Raw genomic sequence first — 22125 nt, forward strand, 5'->3', positions numbered from 1 at the left:
ATATTAACATGATAAGTGTACTTTACTGGAAAATTGCAATACATTAATTTTTAGTTTCAGTTAAAAATCAAGGAGGCTTGGTGGGACACTTATCTGAATTACTTTGCTAAATCCTGAAAATTAAGAGTTGGGTATCAAGAAACAGAAGACACCAAGAAGAGTATAAATGTTACAGACGGCTCAGAAACAACTAAACCAGCTATTACACCAAATGTCCTGTATTATGCTGATCTAATTTACAAAAGCACAAGGTGGACTCCAACCCAAAAATATAAAGACTTACCTAAGGTGCCAAAACAGAAACTGCCCTATCCTCCGGTTACCAAGTGCTCTTTCTAACAGGAATCTTGAGAGGGCACAGTCAAGGAAAGGCTCGTATTTTAAAACTTGCACCAGTTGTAAAAGATACTGAGAGAGTTCTTCATCACTAAAAGAAACAAAAGACAAAATAAGTCACTCCACAACCAGTGCCAGAAAGAGATCCCTTCCTGTCAAACTATCAAACGTTAACTTGCTAAAATGCAATGATTCTTGTGGGTCAGGCTTGTTATGTATGCTTACATTCATTGTCCTGCTATTAAAATAACACAAGAAAAGCTCAGGCTTTCCTATGGGCACAAGGGGGAATGGAAAGGACAGGTGCAAAGAACAGAAATATGAGGTTATTTTCATTAAATGATCCAGGTTTATATAATTAATGATTATATTTACAATCAGCTCAAAGTTACAATAAAATTAGGTACTTTAATACTGATCATACTGGAAAAGTTATATACTCAGCCAACCTTTTTTTTTTTTTTTTAAGTTTATTTTGAGAGCAAGATCGCACAAATTGGGTAGGAGCAGACAGAGAAGGAGAGAGAGAATCCCAAGAAAGTTCCTCACTGTCAGCACAGAGCCTGACATGGGTCTAGAACTCACAAACTACAAGATCATGACCTGAGCCAAAACAAAGAGTTGGGAGGCTTAACTGACTGAGCCACCCAGGTGCCCCAGTCAACCAGTTTTTTAAAATAAATAATTCCATCAGTACCTTTTAGTAATGTATTTTCCTTTCCTATCATTAGGGTTAAGTAATTCCTTTTCCCAAATAATCAGTGAATGTTAAAAATATTAACTTTAAATAGTTTAAAGGATAAGGAAATGAGTGTAACTGACAATTGATTCACTGAATTAATCTGAATTAATACAACATAATATTGTAGTTAAATGAGCTGAATTAATTAAGGTTAAGAGGTTCTCTATTTTGTGTCCATCTCCAAGTCATTCACTTATAAACACACTCTTATCAGAGGCAATATCAGTGGTCAAGTAAGATGAAATCCAAGGTCCTCTACTTAATAACTATAGTCTTGGGCAATAAATGGTTAAGAAAGTAGCCTAATGTAGATCTGGGACTGAAACCCAGGGCATCATATTTAAAAAAAAAAAAAAAAAAAAAACTCATTAGCAGAAAATTTATCATAGGAAAATGCGTCAGAATTACCAATATGGGAAATCACCACAATCCCTTCCTGGGGATCAGTATATTTAAGAGAAACACCTGGGTGGCTCGGTGGGTTAAGCATCCAACTTTGGCTCACATAATGATCTCATGGTTTGTGAGTTCGAGCCCCACACAGGGCTCAAAGCCTAGCGCTTCCTTCAGATTCTGTGTCTCCCTCTCTCTCTGTCCCTTCCCCTCTCTCAAAAATAAACAAACATTAAAAAAAAAAGAAAAGAAAGAAAAAGAAAAACACTTGGCTCAGTACAAAGGGAGCCAGGTAGCCCCTTTGCCTCAGGTCTCCAATGTAAATTTAGGATGACTAAGGACCAACTGGAAGCCTCATTTTTATTTATTCACTAATCTTAAGTTTATTGTAAAATCTGTGCCCTTTATAAAACCTACAAATAGGGGGTGCCTGGGTGGCTCAGTCAGTTGAACATCAGATTCTTGGTTTTGGCTCAGGTCACAATCCCAGGATTGTGGGATCAAGTTCTGCACCGGGCTCCACACTGAGTATGGAGCCTGCTTAAGAGTCTCTTTCTCCCTTTGTGTACTCCACTAGCTAGCAAGTGCATGCACGAGTGCACACTCTCTCTCAAAAAAACAAAAACAGAAACAAAACAAAACCAATCAACCTATAAACGGTGTAAAAGATAGAAACAAAGTATAGAAATAGCTTCCTCTTCCCTTACACTTTAACTTCACTCCCCCTAGTAACAACTACTGAAGAGTTTGTGTAATTTCTTCTGGCTATCATGTGGCTTGAAACACATATGACTTTAAAAAGAAGAAAAAGTGTAACAATATCTGCAATTTTCTGAGAACTTCTGTTTTTCTAATAGCCATATAGTATAAACCTCATTTTTGAAACCAGAAATGGATAAACCTGAAAATGCCCATTATCTGAGACTGTCTCAATAATGACATTTCTTTAACTAAGTCTAATAGATTTTCATACATATACTGGCCAAACAGGACTGTACAAACATGTTCATTGTAGCATTGCTTAGAACAAGGAAGTCTGAGGAAAACAAAATGCTCCTCAATAGGGAAATCGAGTAAATAAGATATATCCCTATGACAGAATATTCCACAGTAGTGAAAGAAATAAACTATATTTATATGTAATGGGAGAGAATGACCTCAATAACCTAACAATGAAATTTTTAAAAGATTTAAAATAATACATACATCAAAACATACTGGTGTAATTTTTTAATGTACAATATTATTCTATATATTTTATAGATATAAAAATGCAGTACAAGCAGAAAAATGTAGTATAAAAAGATACAGATCAAATTCATGATCATAGTTGTCTTTGGGAAGTGAAAGTAATCATGACTAGGTAATGAAACTATGAGGATTTCACCTTTAGCTGTAATGTTATTTGCTTAAAAGTATAAGTAAAAAAAAAATATTTGCTCTTGTTAATTCTGAGTGGTGGACAGAAAAGAGTTAACATAGCAGCAGGCCTGACTGCTATCTTTTTAAAAACACCGTTAACAACATTGGCCTTTGGCTGGCACCTGGAAACACAGATTTCAGAACGCTTCCTACCACCCAACAGGTAAGAGTGGCTTTGTGTGAGTAAACTGTTCTTACCAAATGGTATGGTTTATGCCCAACACCCATTTTTCTTCTAGGAGTCTAGAATTTTGCTTTTGTGTTTGGCAGAGGGGGTTTATGTGACTAGCTCCCAATAAAAACCTTGGCCACCAAGTCTCTAACAAGCTCCCCTGGTAGACAATATTTCAGACATGTCACAACTTATTGCTGCCGGGAATGAAGTATATTCACTGAGATTCCACTGGCCAAAAACCCTTAGAAGTTTCTGAATGGCTTCCTCCAGACTTTGCTCCACGCATCTTTTTCCTTTGCCAATTATACACTGTCTCCTTTTGCTATAATAAATCATAGCCAAAAGTATGAGTATGTGCTGTATCCTGTAAGTCCTAATGAATCATGGAAACCAAGGGTGATCTTGGGGACCTCCTGAACCTGTATGTTTTCAGGTTTTGTTTTATAATATGGGCTAAATGTGAAAGAGAAAGGAGTGAGAGAGAGGGAGAGAGGGAAAGGAATAGGTAAGAAGAAAGAAAAAGTATGCTTTAAACTGAGTAATTCCTAGCTCTTTCCTTTCTTATGTGACATTCAAGCAGACATCACTTCCTCTACCTACCCTCAAGTCATTCCTTTCCCCAAAGAAAGCCACCTGCCGAATACCTCATCTGTTGCAAGCAGCCCACAGCATACTCTCGCACATATTGATCCGGATAGTTGAAATCTAGAAGCTCCAAGGCCTCCCGGGGGGGCAGTTTAGGCCAAATCTGAAGTAGTGCTTGAAGCTGTTAAAAAATTGAAAGTGGTTCAGAAATTACAGTGGAGAAAAATAATCTATTTTTTCTTGGCACACAGGAGCAGAGATGGGTCAAAAGAAAGGAAAAGCATACTTGCAATTACTTAGGCCTCAAAAATCCACTCCTGTTTGCATAAATTAATAAAGAATGTCTTCACTGGAATACTCTATAGATTAAGCAAGTTTAAAAAGCTATGAGGTATTTACCTGGAAATAGAATGATACACTGAATATACAATTCTACAATCATTAGCCATTAAAAAATTTTGTAAAGGAAGGAAAGAGAGAGAGAGAAAGATATGATCAAGGAATAGTTAAAGGTAGGAGAATCTGGGTAGCTCAGTCAGTAAAGCATCCGACTCCTGATTTAGGCTCAGGCCATGATCTCACGGTTGGTGAGATGGAGCCCCACTTGTGAATCTGTGCTGACAGCAAGGAGCCTACTTGAGATTCTCTTTCTCCCTCTCTCTGCCCCTCTCCTGCTTACTCACATGCACAGGCATGCACACACTTGCGTACTCTTTCTCTCTTCTCAAAATAAGTAAATAAACTTTTTTTAAAAATTGATAATTATGATTCATGGCCCTTCAAAGGTCAATCCTATTGGACAAAATCTTATTCCTTAATATCTGATAGATTTCAATAGGTTTTCTTGGGTATCACATAAGGTAGCGTCTGGAATCCAAAGAAAACACACAAAATGCATGCTAGATTAGAGCTACAAAAACATGCAAATAAATGGAAATGAGTGAAGGACTTCTCTCACTTCACTGCTCAATCTCAGAGTCATATTTCAAGAGGTAGCTTGCAAGTATCTGTTGGCTAGCTGCCTTGTCATTTGTCATTCGACCTTTTGTGTTAAACTTGGGCTTTGAGAACTAAATAAAAAGTTTTTATTTTATTATTTTAATTCTGTTATTCAACTGTTCTGTTCTTATTAATTATGTCAAGTGCCCAAAATAGGTCAATAATACTTGAATGAATACCCAGCAGCTAAGTTAAAAGTTATTTTCTCATATCAAGCAAATTTAACCTCACTAAAGATACGTTTTAAGAAATTATCTTAACTTTTCTGGGGTGCATGGGTGACTTAATCAGTTGAGCACCCAACTCTTGATTTCAGCTCGGTCATGATCTCATGGTTCCTGAAATCGAGCCTTGTGATAGGTTCTGCTCTGACAGGACGGGGACTGCTTGGGATTCTCTCTCTTCCTCTCCCTATGCTCCACCACCTCTCAAAATAAACTTTTAAAAAATTAACTTAAATTTTACATTTGCAGAAAAAAAATAACACTTCTGAATTACTTTTAAAAATCTGATTACAGGGGCGCCCGGGTGGGTCAGTCAGTTAAGTGTCTGCCTTCACCTTAGGTCCCGATCTCACAGTTTGCAGGGTTGAGTCTCACATCGGGGTCTACCCTGACATCTCAGAGTCTGGAGCCTGCTTCGGATTCTGTGTCTCCCTCTCTCTCTGCCCCTCCTCTGCTCGTGCTCTGTCTCTCTCTGTCTCTCAAAGATAAATAAATGTTTAAAAATTAAAAAAAAAAGGAAAAGAAATTCTCTCTTAAAAAAATCTGATTACATGGTTATTATTACTATACATTTATATAAACTGCTAACAGCTATGAAATTTGATATTATGTTTACATAATAAATTACATAAAAGTTATTCAAAAATGTTCGCTTTTTAACTTTTACCTTAAATTTTTGTTTAATCATCCTTAAACTTGCATAAATAAAAAATCTTTTTACTTGCTCTTTTTATGTATATAAAAAGACATATACTTATCCATGGTATCAAAATATCATAGGGATAGGGCTATTAGGAAAAAAATGTCTAAAAATGCTCCTAACCAGTGTAATAATGAAAAATAGTTTGACACATACTGGTTTGAAGATATGAAACACCTATCTCAGACCACTTTTTATCACTGATGGGACTTCCTCCCCACTTTGCCCAAAGTCCTAATAGACCAAAAGTCCTCACTATGGAAAGAGGAGTTGGGGGGACCACTTCCTGAGTGTCTGAAACCATAGTTAAAAAAAAACTAGCATCCCCAGTTAACACATGGAATACAACACTACACAAAAACAATACAGGGTAGATAACATTCTGTAATACTAGATGGTTAAACTATGCTGGGAGTTAAAAAGAACCCTACTATTGGAACAAAGTTACGTTTGGTTAAGATTACTTATAATTGTAAAATAATTATCTAAATGTAAATTAAATAAATTTGCAAAACTCACTACTTTAGTTTGAGGAAGACTATGGGAGCCAATAGGGAAGAAAAATCTGACTCAGCCATATAAATAGTGAAAGCAGTACCAATTAACTACCAGCCTTTTGCAAAGACTATTGAAATCCCTTCCGCATTACGTCAACAGAATATTTTCTTGTGGATTAAAGGAAGGCTACTCTTTTTTAAATCTTGGAGCAGTGGGGAAGCTGGTCTTGTACAGAATTTTCATCTGCAGCTTTTGCCTTTAATATCAGAATATAAGCTTTGCACCAGGCTCTGGCTCTCCACTTCTTAAGGTAGTCAATTTATTAAAAATTCAGTTTACATTCTTTTGCACTCACTCACTGTAACTGGCAATGGGACAAAGTTGTGAAAGCAAACACATTACTTTTTATTCCATTAGCTCTTTTTCTCTAGACTACTAAAAAAAAAAGGATTAGGATTGCCTTTCTTCTATCGAAATGGAAGACATTAATTTATATCAGTAAGCAATGCTTTAGATTACCTCATAGAAATAAGACAAATAGGCTAAATTCCTGAATGTAAAAACAATTTTCTGTCCCCAGGGTTCAAATAAAAATATGCATAAATTGGCTCATTCCATTTTCTGACTGTTGACCTAAGAAACCTCTCTCTCAGATACCTTTTAAGAGTTTAGCAAGAAATTTCTCCTATTCTAATGCTATACAAAATAATAATATGATGCATTTCTTGGATAAGCAGTTAGAATTGAACACTAATGGATACATGAGAAGCAGGCAGATATGCCAAATAAAAAATGCTTATGTCTTATATTCCACCTTTCAGGGGTTTCATATAAAACTAACCTTGAATGTAAATAAGTAAATGGTTAGAAGGTAAGATGTCAAAACAATCAAAACCTATTTAAAAATGACAAAATTAGTTCCTTTTCAGAGTAAGCAATGTTCATATGGTCTAACTGTATAAACAGTTTAAATGAGGCACATTATAATACAATTAAGTAACAAGATTCAAAAAACTGTTAAATACTAGAAATAAACTCAAAAGAAGTCCTTTCTAATTTTTTTTAATGTTTTATTTATTTCTGAGAGAGAAAGAGAGAGTGCGTGAGCAGGGAAGAGTCAGAGAGAGGGAGACACAGAATCTGAAGCAGGCTCCGGGCTCTGAGCTGGCTGTCAGCACAGAGCCCAACACGGGGCTCGAACCCACGAACCGTGAGATCAAGATCTGAGCTGAAGTCGGACGCCCAACTGACTAAGCCACCCAGGCGCCCCAAAAGAAGTCCTTTCTAAACTTAGAGAAGTAAAATAATAAATTAAAAATTTTTAATATGTGTGATTAAAATAAATATGCATTTCCTGAAAATTTTTAAAAGTCATTATATGGGGCTCCTGAGTGGCTTAGTCTTGTTAAGCGTTAGACTTCAGCTCAGGTCATGATCTCATGGTTCATGGGTTCAAGCCCCACGCTGGGCTCTGTGCTGACAGCTCAGAGCCTGGAGGTTGCTTTAGATACTGTGTCTCCCTCTCTGCCCCTCCCTCGCTCACATTCTGTGTGTGTGTGTCTCTCAAAAATAAATATTTAAAAAATTTTTTTAAGTCATTATAGATTTTACATCTGCAACTAATAGAACACTGTATGTTTGTTAACTATAAATTTTTTTTTAATTTTTAAGTTACTATAGATTTACTAAGACCAGAAAACTTTTTTCAAAAAAAGATCAGTTGAATTCAAACAAGTAAGGTAAATAAATTTGATTATTTTAAGTATGCCAAATGTATTCATTCTGATTAAATAATCATTTCAAGTGTCTTTCTATACTGAGCACTGATAACCACTGCATTTAATAAATGACAGTGCTTTCTTCAGGATTCTGAAAATTAAATCAAGAAACTAAAATTTGGTGGCATTTTGGAACAATTTTTTTCCTTTCTCTATGCCTAAAGGCAAACATTCATCAATACTGCCCAACTAAAATGAATGTTAAAATTGATTTAAAAGCTCTAAAACATCAGCTTCTAGAAAGAGGTAATTTTCAAGTAATACATGTTCATTTTAGAATAGTCACTGCAAAAATTAAAGTCATTTTAAGATTAAAACTTTGGAGCTCACTGATGAAACTGTTAGAAATAATCCAGAACCTACTACATGCAGGTAGTAATTACAATGATAACACTAAAAGCAATGCTTTAATTGTTCTTAGTCAAAGATATAGAAAACCTATCTAAAATCTGGAATTTTAAAATCTTAAACTTCCTAGTCTATCATTTAGAGTATATGTAAGAGTTTAAAACATGGAGATTTCTCCTATGGAAAATGATCTACGCTATGGCGATATTCCTATGTAAGAAAGGACAATGCACATGAAATCAACAAAGTAATATATATTCCCAAAAAGAATTACAAAAATTATCTTTTGCTCTTACCTGAGCAACATCCTCAAGTTTATTCCACTTGATCGACAGCAGTAATTTCGGCAGTGACTGTGGGAAATTCTCTCTGCAATCTTGTCGCAAAGTCCAAATAAGATCCATTTCGTTCTCACACAGTTGAGACAAAGGATCCCTGTCCAAGATTTCTTTCAGTACAGCAAGAAACTTTTTTCCACCTCGACTCTAAGAAAGCAAAATACTCATTCATTACATAATTCAATTCTGTGAACATCACTGGCAAACACTTAGCAAATTTATATATAATGAATTTATAAACAATTTATGAGCTTTAACATGATACTAAAGATCTAATTCATTAAAAAGATTACTAAGGATGGATGTTCTTTTTATATGTTTCATGGATAGAATATTAAATTTGTAAGCTAAGGATGAAGGGAAGAATTATTTTCAAACAGTTCTTAAAAAGAGGAGGAATACAGCTTCTTTAAAAATCCATGTGCAAACACTAGGTGGCAGAATTGCAATTTGGATTAGAGAGTCATTTATTCTTTGAACTGAATTTCTTTCTATCCTTCTATTTTAATTTTCAATTTCTATAAACAAATAAAATAACAAAGACAAACCAAACATACGAAGTTTTTAAAAAAAGTAGAAGTGTCTTGCTAGCTCAGAGGCATAAAAACCATCTAGATTAAGCACTGAATCTTGGATAAAACTAAACATGAAACAAATACAGTTATCCCATTTTCTTTCTCAATCCTTATAAGAATGAACTAAAATAACAAAGATGGCCCATGCTATTTTTTGGAATGTGACTATGAACTGTAATAACATGAAAAAAAAAATAGATTCGTTTCCCCATACTTAAAGAAAAACTTTATCATTTAAGATACTTACATTATTTTCTAAAGTAATAAGATTCAAAATAATATATGCATATGTACAAAAGAATGGGGATTATGACTGCCTACACAGAATTGTCTATGTAGAAAATCTGAAAGGATCAACAAAAATATTACTGGGACTAATACATAATTAAAGCAAAATTGTAGGACACAGGTTAGTATACAAAAGTAAATCACTTTCCTATATATCAATAATGTAATTGGTATTGGAAAGTAAAAACCTAATACCACTTACATTAATACCCAGAAACATGAAAACTTAAGTATAAAACTAACAAAATATGTATATAATCTATATGAGGAAAACTACTGAACTCTAGTGAAAGAAATCAAAGAACTAAATAAACAGAGATATTCCATGTTTACGAATAGGAAGATTCAATACTGTCAAAATGTCAGCTCTTCCCAACATAATCAATAGACTCAAAGCAAACCCAATCAAAATTTTGTAGATATCAACAGTGATTCTAAAGTTATATGGAGAGACAAAAGACCCAGAACAGCCAACACAATAACGTAGAAGAAAAAGGTTGAAGGAATGACACTACCCAACTTAGTAAAAATAAATGTGAAATACAAAACTATAAAACTCCTAGAAGATAATATAGAAGAAAATCTAAATGACCTGGGATTTGGCAATGGTTTTTTACATTGTAACACCAAATGCGCGATCCATCAATAAAAGAACCAATAAGTTGGACTTCACTAAATTTAAAATTATCTCCTCTGTGAAAGACACTGTCAAGAGAATGAAAAGATAAGCTACAGATTGGGAGAAAATATCTTCAAAAAGACTTACCTGATAAAGAACTGTTATCCACATATACAAAGAACTCTGAAAACTCAACATACCATCAGACTAAAATATAAGTCAAAGACCTGAACAGACAGCTCACCAAACAAGGTACAGACATAATAAAAGCATATAAAAATATCCTTTTTTGTATCATAATTATGATATAATCATAATTATATATTATGATATATCATCATAAGGGAAATGCAAACTAGACAAATACGAGATAAGACTACACACCTATCAGAATGGCCAAAGTCCAGAACACTGACAACATCACATGCTGTTGAAGATGTAGAGCAACTCCTATTCACTGCTGGGTGGAATGCAAAATACTACAACTGCTTAGGAAGACAGTTTGGCAGTTTCTTACAAAACCAAAGATACTCTTACCATACAATCCAGTAATCACGCCCCTTATATTTACCAAAAGGAGTTGAAAACTTACGACCACAAAAAACGCATGGATGTTTATGGTATCTTTATTCAAAATTGTCAAAAACTTAGAAATAACCCAGATGTCCTTCAGTGGGTGAATGGGTAAACCATAATACATACAGAGAATGGAATACTATTTAACGCTAAAAGGAAATGGGCTTTTATGCCACAAAAAGACATGGAGGACCCTTAAACACATAGTACTAAGGGAAAGAAGCCAGTTTGAAAAGACTGAATACTCTGATTCCAACTTATATAACATGTGGAAAAGACCAAACTATGTAGAGAATAAAAAGATCAGTGGTTGCCGGGGTGGGGGGGGGATGAATTGTCAGAGCACAGGGGATTCACAGGATAGTAAAAATACTATGTAGGTTCATTCTTGGTAACAAATGTACCACTCTGGTGAATGATGTTGATAATGGGAAAGGGATATGCATGTGAAGGGGTAGGGATATATGAGAAATCTCTGTACCCTCCTCCCAATTTTGTTGTGATCCTAAAAATGTTCTTTAAAAAAATAAAATCTTATTTTACACATGTGTGCTCACGTGTGTCTGCATGCACACACACACACTATGTATAATTACAGTGGTTTTATATTCAGACCCTCAACCTAAAAATGGTATGCTCTCTTTTACAGGCTTGACTGGGTTTCTCTGAAAAATTATCATGACAAGTCATCAGAATTTGAAAATCAAACTCCTACACTTACACATCTTAAAATGAAACCTGTTGTTGCAAACAACAAAGTATAAATTGTTCATGTCAGAGAAACGCAGACTGCTGTTAAATTAAATATTGCAAAAAGCTAGCAAACCTACTGTAATTTTGTGAATCAAAATTAGACTCTACAGGCCTACTATAAGTAAATCTCCCAAAGACCTACAAGTAAACTAAGAGGGGAGAGCAAAGGGGTTGGTTCTATAATTGTACTGTGATTGTTTACTGAGCTATGAAAAGCACAGCACTGAATAAAGCCAAGGTAAAAATAAACAACTACCAGAAATGTGGCAGGAAGCCCAAAGAAAACACAGAATCTTACATTCTTTTGCAAAACCCAAAACAATCAGTAATGAAAACTTATACTGTACAGGGTAAATGGTGAACTTATACACCTGTTCAAATGCTTGAACTAAAATAAGAAAATGGTGGAAAGCAATTTAACACTAACATTCATTTTCTCTATTTTTCTTTATGTTTAGGCTTTTTAAAATCATATACATATTATGATATAAAAGTGATCATTGACTAAAATAAAACAAAGCAAATATACTTTGCTATAAGCACATCAAAAAATGACCATGGCTCTTTCCACCCCCTTCCCTATGGTGGGGGGTGCATGAGGGGGGGTGGTGGCATGAAAGGAAGAAGCCATCTCTGTAACATAAAAGTTCAGGGAGAAGCAAATATTGATACAGAAGCCACAGGAAGCTGTCCAGAGATCTAGCTAACATAATTAACGAAGGTGGCTACATGAAACAACAGCTTTGCGATGTGGACGAAACATTTTTATATTCAAAGAAAATGCCATCTAAGACTTCCACAGCTACAGAGGAGAAGTCAATGTCTGGCTTCAAAGCTTCAAAGGACAGGCAGACTCTCCTGTTAGGGCTAATAACAGCCAGTGACTTTAAGTTGAAGCCAGTACTCAATGACCATTCCAAAATCCAATGGCCATTAAGAATTATGCTAAATCTACTCTGCCTGTGCTCTATAAATGGAACAACAAAGCCTGATGACAGCACATCTGTTTACAACATGGTTTACTGAATACTTTATACTCACTGTTGAGATCTACTGGTCAGAAAAAAAGATTCTTTTCAAGATGTTAGTGCTGACAATGCACCTGGTCATCCAAGAGCTCTGATGGAGATGTCCAATCAGACTGATGTTGTTTTCATGCCAGCTAACACAATATCCATCCTACAGCCCATGGATCAAGGAGTAATTTCAACTTTCAAGTCTTATTATTTAGGAAATACATTTTGTAAGGTCAAAGTTGCCATAGTGATCCCTCTGATGGATCTGGGCAAAGTAAATTGAAAACATTCTGGAAAGGATTCACCATTCTAGATGCCATTAAGAACATTCATCATTCATGGAAGAGGTCAAAATAGCAACATTAACAAGGAGTTTGGAAGAAGTTGTTTCCAATCCTCATGGATGACTTTGAGTGTTTCAAGACTTCAGTGGAGGAAGTAACTGCAGATGTGGTGAAAACAGCAAGAGAACTAGAAGTGAAGCCTGAAGATGTGACAGATGTGCTGCAATCTCTTGCTAAAACTTGAACAGATGAGGACTTGTTTCTTATGGATGAGCAAAGAAAGTGGGGTTTTTATTATTTTAAAGTTTATTCATTTTTGAGAGACAGACTATGAGTGGGGGAGGGGGCAGAGAGAAAGAGAGAGAGAGAGAGACACACACACACACACACACACAGAATCTGAAGCAGGCTCCAGGCTCTGAGCTGTCAGCACAGACCCCAATGTGGGGCAAAGACTCACGAACTGTAAGATCATGACCTGAGCCGAAGTTGGATGCTTAACCAACCAAGCCACCCAGGTGCCCCAAAGAAAGTGATTTCTTGAAACAGAATCTACTGCTGGTAAACATGCTGTGAAGTCTGTTGAAATGACAACAAAGGATTTAGAATACCACATAAACTTGGTTGATAAAGCAGCATAAGGGATTGAAAGGACTGACTCTAATTTTGAAAGAAGTTTTATTGTGGGTAAAATGCCACTAAACAGACTGCATGCTGCAGAGGAATCATTCCTAAAAGGAAAGAGTCAATTAATGCAGCAAACTTCATTGTTGTCTTATTTTAATAACTGCCATGGCCATCCCAACCTTCAGCAACTTCCATCCTGGTGAGAAGCCATCAACATCAAGGCAAGAACTTCTACCACCAAAAAGATTACAACTTGCTGAAAATGATTAGCACTTTTTAACAAAAAGTGCTTTTAAATTAAGGTATGTACATTGTTGTTAAGGAGTAATGCTACTGCACGTGCGAGATTACAGCACAGTGTAAACATAACTTTTATATGCCCTGGGAAACCAAAATATTCATGACTCTCTTTATTGTGATATTCCCTTTACTGCAGTGGTCTAGAACAGAACCCAGAGTATCCCCAAGGTATGCCTATAATTGCCTAATAAGCTGATAAGCATATAGCTGTAATAAACCTCTTTTCTTTCATTAACAAGGAAGTGCTGCTCAAAGTATTTATAGTAGTAGATGACTTCTACTGCAGGACTATTTTTGAGAACTCTAATGGCAAAGCAGAAGACACCCTGGGCCAGACATTTCTCCAACTAGCCAGTATTAAATAATGCTTTGATTCTGTGTAAATGAAAAAAACCATACATTATCTCCATTTTGCCTTCTGGACTCTATATAATTAACCATTCTATGTAGACTGGCCTTATACTGAAGACACAAAAACTATAAACAGACAACATGATAACAGAACATTAGATTAGACTCAGCAAAGTTTTAAACTATCTTAAGAGTAAAAACATTATGCTAAAAAGTATAGGTGGTAGAAAAATTACATACATTGTAAATTAAACAAAGTAATCTATTTTGTAGTTCTGGGGTACAAACAATGGGCATGTGTGGCAGAAACTACTGTCTGTCCCTCAGTATGCATTCTGCTCTTCTTCCTTTATATAAATGATATCCTCAAAAAAGAAAGGGTGCGGCCTCTACTCTTGCTTTTCCTATTCCTGCTGGCTGCACCATAATATACAAGAAGCTGAAGCACCAGTATTAAACTCTGAGATATAAAGTATACACTAACATGATAGAGCACCAAGATGGAAGAAACCTGGTTCCCCGGCACGGTAAATCCTAGCCTGATTATACATACTGTTACATAAGATAAATAAAATTACAGCCTCTTCATTCAACTGAATCATGTTCAAAAGACAATACTATCAATCTATGAGGTGGCATAGCATCCCTTAAAGACCAGCGGCTGGGGGTGCCTGGCTGGTTCGGTCAGTAGTGCATGCAACTCTTGATCTCAAGCCCCATGTAGGGCATGAAGCCTACTTTAAAATACATAAATAAATTTAAAAAACACTAGCTGCTGAACCTGTGCTTAAAGAGTTTGCCATTGAACACAGACCATCTACAAACAGCTGCAATTCAACAAAAAACATTAGTATGTACATACTCATATACACTCTCAGACTATGCTGGCATAAGAGTATGGTCATCCACAAGCTCATACCATAAATAAGATGAAAGTAACTAAGTACGAGAAAGGGTCATTTTAAAACCTTAATACTTACTGATACATTAGCACTGTCACTGCTTGCAATCTCAGCTGCCTTCTCGATTATCTGTTAAAAAAAAAACTTTTAAAATTAAATTTTGGCTTTTGCATTTGTAAAATTTTAATTGTAAATGATTATAATTGTACTTAGACTACAAAAAACAACATATGGTCTGGCATTTCTATGCTTTATAATGTAAACATGAATTTTAAATGCAAAATGGTATTATGCAGTGATTCCCAATCTGAAACTTTTTTTAATCTTATTAAAAAATATTTTTTATTTATTTTTGAGAGAGAGTGCGAGTGGGGTGGGGCAGAGAGAGAGGAGGACAGAGGATCAGAAATGGGCTCTACAGTGACAGTAGCAAGCCTGATATAGGGCTGGAACTCACAAACCGTGAGATCATGACCTAAGCCTAAGTTGGACACTCAACTGAGCCAACCAAGTGCTCCTCCCTCCCCCACAGCCCAGTGTTTAAACTCTTGACAATTGGGAATCAATGGTATTATTATTAGGGACTGTAACTCCTAGGATGCACCAGCATTGTCTCAAGATAAAACGGCTTGCATATGTATGTGACTGAATTTTAAATACAGGTAAATATTTTCTGCTTAAGAAAATGCAAAGGTATATAAGAGTTAATAAATAATAAGGTTTTGTCATTGTTTTTCCAAATTAACATAACAAAAGTAGAATATCAAGAGACAGCCTAAAAACATCTTTTGAATTCATTAAGTTCTAAAGAGGCACTGATTTTTTTTTTTTTTAGTTTATTTATTTTGAGAGAGAGAGAATGAGGTAGAGGCAAAGAAAGAGGGAAAATCCCAAGCAGGCTCCACACTGTCAGCAAAGAGCCCAATGAGGGGCTTGAACCCATGAACTAACTGTGAGATCATGACCTGAGCCAAAATCAAAAGATAGATGCTTAAACTGAGCCACCCCGGCACCCCTTAAAGGGACTCTGATTCTTGAAAAGATGGGAAAATTAGTGGTTAAAGAATCTGAAGATTTATATCCTGTTACTGAGTTATATAATCCTAATTGAATAATTTATGTATAACAAATGAATAAAATGTATGAAAAGTAGCTATGACTTCTAGTTAAATTGCTATTCTAAGGAATAAAGCCATGGCATGAATGCAAACAGGAGTCAAAATGTACCTTTTTCTACTTAATGTACAATAAGGTATATGGGTCTTGACATATTTGAGATTTCTGCTGTACTAACCATTATATATTACTAATCAGAAAAATATTTTAGAAGAATTTGAAATAAGGTTTTTTAAAATTTTTTAAGTTTATTTATTTATTTTGAGAGAGACAGAGACAGCACGAGCGAGGGAGGGGTAGAGAGAGATGGAGTGAGGGAGAATCCCAAGCAGGGTCTGCACTGACAGGTGTGGGGCTTGAATGGGCCATGAGATCATGACCTGATCTGAAACCTAGAGTCAGATGCTTAGCTGAATGAACTACCTAACCACCCTGAAAAGTTACTTCTTATGTGGATAAAATTCAATTAAAATGAAAGTAAAGAAGAAACATTAGGAAACAAGCTTAATTTACATACTACTTTAAAAATCTATACAGGTGTGGTAGTGCTGGATTTTAAAATACAATTAATTTGAATATTAGTGTAATATCAACTTTATTCATTCATTCATTCATTTAAAATTTTTATTTCTTTTGAAAAACAGAGAGAGCACAAGCAGGGGAGGGGCAGAGAGCCTGACCAAGCAGGCTCTTCACTGGCAGTACAGAGACTGATGCAGGGCTCAAACTCATGAACCGTAAGATCATGACCTGAGCCAAAATCAAGAGTCGAATGCTTAACTGACTGGGCCAAGAGGCGAGGTGCCCAATATAATATCAACTTTTAAAGGAAGTTTATTCACATATACATTAAGGAAATAAAATAACCTAGTTACTATCTGACAATTTGCTCCAAGATTTTCTCATAAAAATCAGCATCAATCATACCTGAAACAATGATGCCAAGCCTGAAGATACAACATATGACAGCTTAGCTCTCTTAGAACATAAATTAGCAAAGCCCCGCTTTCAAATCCACCAGACATCCACCAGATCCCCAAGATAAGTAGTTTGTATACTAAGGAAATGTGTTTAGAAATGGAAGTCCTTGCTATAGATTCTGCATAGATTAGTAAGGCCTGCCTCAGGAAGCCTTACTAATAGGAATATTCAATATAAATTATCTGTTCTTTGACTATCAATTCTAACAAAAGCAGTGGCTATGTCTTTAATCCCTGAACATGCTGAGCAAACTTTAAGTACACTTCACATGCTCAGATTTACATATGAATGCATTTATAGCCATTTTAAATTGAAAAGAACCTCAGAGAATCATTATGATTTCCTCATTTTATAAATGGAAATCTGACCTCCAGAGATACCATATTTCACTCGGTCAGTGATAAAGCCAAGACTAAATAAGAATTAGCTGGCCCCAGGCTCAGTGGTCTTTCCACTGAATCAAGCTGTCAATGTATGTGACATTTTCAAAGAAAAAGTAAGTTTTTATAAAGTTTAATTATAAACATGTAGAGCCAATAACTAATAATTTGATGATTTTCATAGAGTGGACTTTTAAATAATTAGCTTACCTTATCAAAGGGAGGATAATAATAAGGTTGTTTTTTATTCTCCGGGAATTTGATATGCAAGGCTGTTGCATTTTCAGTATATGGATTTGTCTGAACAGTTCCCATTGGATTCAACATTTCTTCAAGTTCATCTAAAATATGCAAATAATTTTGAATCTTAAAAAATGTTTTTGAAACTAAACTAAAATTCTTAATAGATTTAAACTATGAAAATTATTTTTAAAGTATGTTACCTAAGGAATTTGGCAGACAATTGTATCACTAAGCCTCTAATTTTCTGTTAACACATGACATGAGAGTTGAATGTTAGTTTACAAAGAATCTCTAAAATGATAAACTTTATAAAAATTAATACCTACCTCACATCTTTCTTCAATTTGGTAAGTATTCTCAATCTTGAAAAAAACTTAATTGGAATTTCTCCCCATCAAAATAAGGTAACAAACAAAATTTTCTTTTTTTTTTTTTAATTTTTTTTTTTTTTTATTGTTTTTTTTTTTTNGGGCTCGAACCCACGAACCGCGAGATCATGACCTAAGCGAAAGTCGGACGCCCAACCGACTAAGCCACCCAGGCGCCCCAATAACCCACAAAATTTTCATAACTTCATCACATATAAGGATTTCTTATTTTCTGTGGTCAACACGGTACCCAACTGTTATTTCTGAGAGTCATCAATGACATTCTTTAGGACAAACCTAATGCTATTTATGTTCCTAGATGATTCCATAACTGCTGATACAGTTAAACACCCCTCCAGTAGTTTCTGCAAGACTCCATTCAAGTGGTTCTGTTATAAACTGCTTCTTTCTTATAGTATGCTCCCATACTCTAAAATGGTCCATTCACAGAAGTGTGCAGAGGAATCTTAGATTCAATGTTCTCATAAAACCCTGGAGTTCATATAATTTTCATTTCACAGATAAATAATTAAAAAGACATTAACAGTTTATCTCAAAATAAGAGAACAGAATAGCACTACATCCTCAACTGTCCCCTCTGCAAACTAGTATGTCCTTCCTTATATTGATTTTTAGCACAGTTGTTCTCTCCTAAGGAAATAAAAGATAAAAATCCACTGTGTCCAGGCCTAATGTCCAGACACTATGCACACCCGAATTATTACCAATGCTAGAAAATCTTTACAAAGTATTTGCAAGTTTCAGGTCCTTGATCAATTCTTTGCTCGTTTAATACAGTCAAATTTCAAAGATTCTACTGTCACCCAGAAGGAAGCAATTCTCATCATTTATACACTTCTAAATCAGATTTCTCAGCAAATTAAAATCCTATACTTATGGTAGCATTATATTTCCTTGTAAAGTAAAATGTACCACTTTAGTATTCTTATCAGTCCCAAACATATAGAGGTAACCTTGCTTAAAAGTGGTTACAAAAAAGGCACCCTAATATAGAGAGTACAAATTGGTACAATCTCTAATTAGAGAGCAATTTGTGATTATTTATTACAATTACAAATGTATTTATTCTTTTTTTATTCTAAAATTCCAAGTTTTAATTTTTTTAAGTTTTTATTTTGAGTTAATCTATAGTGATTTATCAGTTTGAGCTGCACAATAACAAATGTATTTTGTCTTCAACTCAATAAACCCACCTCTAAGAATTATCTTAGATATATACCTGCACTTATATAAGCAAGGTTATTCATTGTAACACTTGCTGAAATTATCAAAAGATAGGTCTACTTTAAAAAGCATCAGCAGCACTCTATGTAGATACACAGGGGTTAAAAGAGCAAAGAGCAGAACACTGCACAGAATATGCTATTTTGTTTAACAATGGGGGGAAAAAAAGAAATCTACATTTGTATTTCCTAGTGAAAGATATAAAAGCAACCAATAATGTGATTATATACCCTTTCATGAAGACCTAGGGACTCCAGATAATAGATTATTTGAAAAAAAAAAAAATAGATTATTTGTATTTCAGCCTCCCTCCTATGGGAATAATGTGACAATTCCAGAGCTGAAACATGCAGAGCAAATGTGTTCATTTATTATTTTTCACATTACATTTTGTTAGAGATGAAATCAGGTTCATGTTATGCCAAGTTAATACTGCCCAAAATCATTAATTCTGCTAAAAATATGAGTCAAGTTGCTTGGTGATTCTGGAGAACATGTGTGAATCTAAATTAAGATTTTTAAAAAAGTCTAACTGCTGAAATTCATAATTTTTACTGTTAAAAAACTCATCGTTTCTCTTAAGAAACGTATATATGCACATTATTCTCCTATATTTGGGGAATAACGTGATTAGTAAAAACTACTGAAAGTATATGCAGGGAAGAGGACAAATGAAAAGTATATACATATAAAATATTAAAATATGAGTTTTAAATCTATCTGTGAGGAACTGATTATCCAAAACCAATTTTTCAGATGGCAACTACTAATAAGTGAATATTTTCAAATATCTGTCACCCACAAAATAATTTTAAAATGCAAGTAAGGTCATAATTTTATTAACTATATTAATGAACTATGAAGGCAGAGGGAAAAAAGAAAACCACTATTATAATGCAAAGCTTATACTAAAAATTTCCAACATTCAAAAAAAAACTATGGAATAATGGAAAGAATCAAGCGATGTTTTGTACAAACCCTGGTTTTGAACCAATTACGTAAGATTGCTGGTTTTGAACCAATTACGTAAGATTGACTAACTTATCATCTTTGAGGTTCACTTTTCTCATCTGTAAAATGGAGATAAACCTATCTACCTTATTGGGACACTCTGAATAATATGTAAGATATAGATAAATTATAGCTCAAATTTCAGGTTAAAGCCAACTAAACATTTATTGTATTTTTACTATTCCTCTGATATTAGTGAATGTGCCTTCTCTTAGGGCAGGAAATTTAGTACAACTAGAAGCAACAAAGGTTGTTATAAGACATTGTTTCATAGGAAAGTTTCTCCAAAACCTGTAAAACTAAAATGTTAAAAACAAGAATATACTAAGATAATAAATATATTCAGATATAAATCACTTTTTCATCATATTAAAACAATCTGTGAGAATCTGTTTTAGAATAAATAATAAAGATATGAAATGACGGTTTCTTTACTAAACTAAAAGAATAGTGAGTCATAAAGAAACATTAACTAGTCCACATGCCAAAAGTTACTCTTTAAGGATTAGGATATAAATCTTACCAGGAAATGAAGACCAGCTGTGCAATATTATGTCTCCAGATCTCAACTGTCCTTTAAAGTCAAAAACCATTGTATTTACCCAAGCTACAGGATAATGCTGTTGAAAAAGATATCATTGTATAAATAAGCTGAAAATGAACTTTAGCATGTAAATGTATACATGCCCTTTGTTTCAAAAATTTAATTCTAGAAACTTCTAGAGTTCCAGGTGATTTCCACAAATCATCCAAAATAAACAACATATACATGGGAAAATGTTCAAGATCTTTACAGTGGTTCAAGAAAACTCTGTAAGTCAGGGCACCTGGGTGGCTCAGTCGGTTAACCATCCGACTTCAGCTCATGATCTCACTGCTCGTGAGTTCGAGCCTCGCGTCAGGCTCAGCTAGCTCAGAACCTGGAGCCTGTTTCGGATTCTGTGTCTCCCTCTCTCTCTGACTCTCCCTGTGCATACCGTCTCTCTCTCAGAAATAAATAAAACATTAAAAAAAAATTTTTTTAAGAAAACTCTGAAAGCCAATTAATGTCTCATGATAAAATAACATATCCAAAAAAAAGTACTTAATGTATAAACATTCCAAGTGATAAGAAATTTTTAATGATTCAAGAAAATATGTGTGATATAATGCCAGGCTATATGTTTTAAGAGCTTTAAACCTAAGTAAATCTTAATAGTAGGAGAAGGCAATGTCTCTTGGTATTGTAGAATTTATTTGTATTTCTAAAAAGGAAGCACCAAGCTCATAAGCATATACAGACATTTAGACCAATTAACTTGGTCACGATGTAGCAAAAATCCTTATAGTCAAATGCTTTGAGTAAAATTCTGTATCAGTGGAAGAAAAAACACTGAGGAAATAACTCTTTTGTGACCTTTACATCCTAAAATTTATTTTTTTTAACTATACGATAATAGCCTGAGGAAAAGCCTTATATTCTCACACTAAAAAATAAAATATACAAATTCATGTACATAAATATAGTAACCAGTTTTTTAAAAAACATATACAATTCATGTCCCCATGCCTCCAAAAATACTTTTCAAAACTTAGAAGAAAATGAAAAAGACCTGACTACAAATAAGAAATGGGAAATGAGAATATCAAAACAGGTATACCATGCCTTTTCCACAGCCTCAAAATTTAAGAAAGTCTGAAAACTAAAGGTTTGTCCATTAGTTGAGCATCCATCTGACTTCAGCTCAGGGCATGATCTTGAGGTTCGTGAGTTCCAGCCCCACATTAGGCTTAGTGATATCAGTGTGGAGCTTGCTTTGGATCCTCTGTTCCCTTCCCTCTACCCCTCCCCACTCATGCTCTCACTCTCTCACTCTCTCTCTCTCTCAAAAATAAATAAACCTTTAAAAAAAATAACTCATTTGACAGTAAAACATGGTCAGAAATGGCATGAACTTAACTGATACTCATCT

The 22125-nt window shown here is 34.6% G+C and overlaps 1 protein-coding gene across 1 annotated transcript in view; it reads right to left on the bottom strand.

The window, feature by feature from the left end:
- The window catches only part of PIK3CB (phosphatidylinositol-4,5-bisphosphate 3-kinase catalytic subunit beta), a 161740-nt gene that overhangs the window by 38594 nt on the left and 101021 nt on the right, over positions 1 to 22125 (bottom strand). Inside the window, exons 10-15 of the mRNA XM_077756682.1 lie at positions 20697 to 20793; positions 17517 to 17647; positions 14908 to 14958; positions 8497 to 8685; positions 3713 to 3834; positions 284 to 427 (exon numbers count right to left, since the gene is read on the bottom strand). Of these exons, the coding sequence (XP_077612808.1) occupies positions 284 to 427; positions 3713 to 3834; positions 8497 to 8685; positions 14908 to 14958; positions 17517 to 17647; positions 20697 to 20793 (734 nt within the window). The remainder of the gene's footprint in view (positions 1 to 283; positions 428 to 3712; positions 3835 to 8496; positions 8686 to 14907; positions 14959 to 17516; positions 17648 to 20696; positions 20794 to 22125) is intronic.

Source organism: Crocuta crocuta, unplaced genomic scaffold (genome assembly GCF_008692635.1).
Source record: "Crocuta crocuta isolate KB4526 unplaced genomic scaffold, BGI_CrCroc_1.0 scaffold337, whole genome shotgun sequence".
NCBI classification, from domain to species: domain Eukaryota; kingdom Metazoa; phylum Chordata; class Mammalia; order Carnivora; family Hyaenidae; genus Crocuta; species Crocuta crocuta.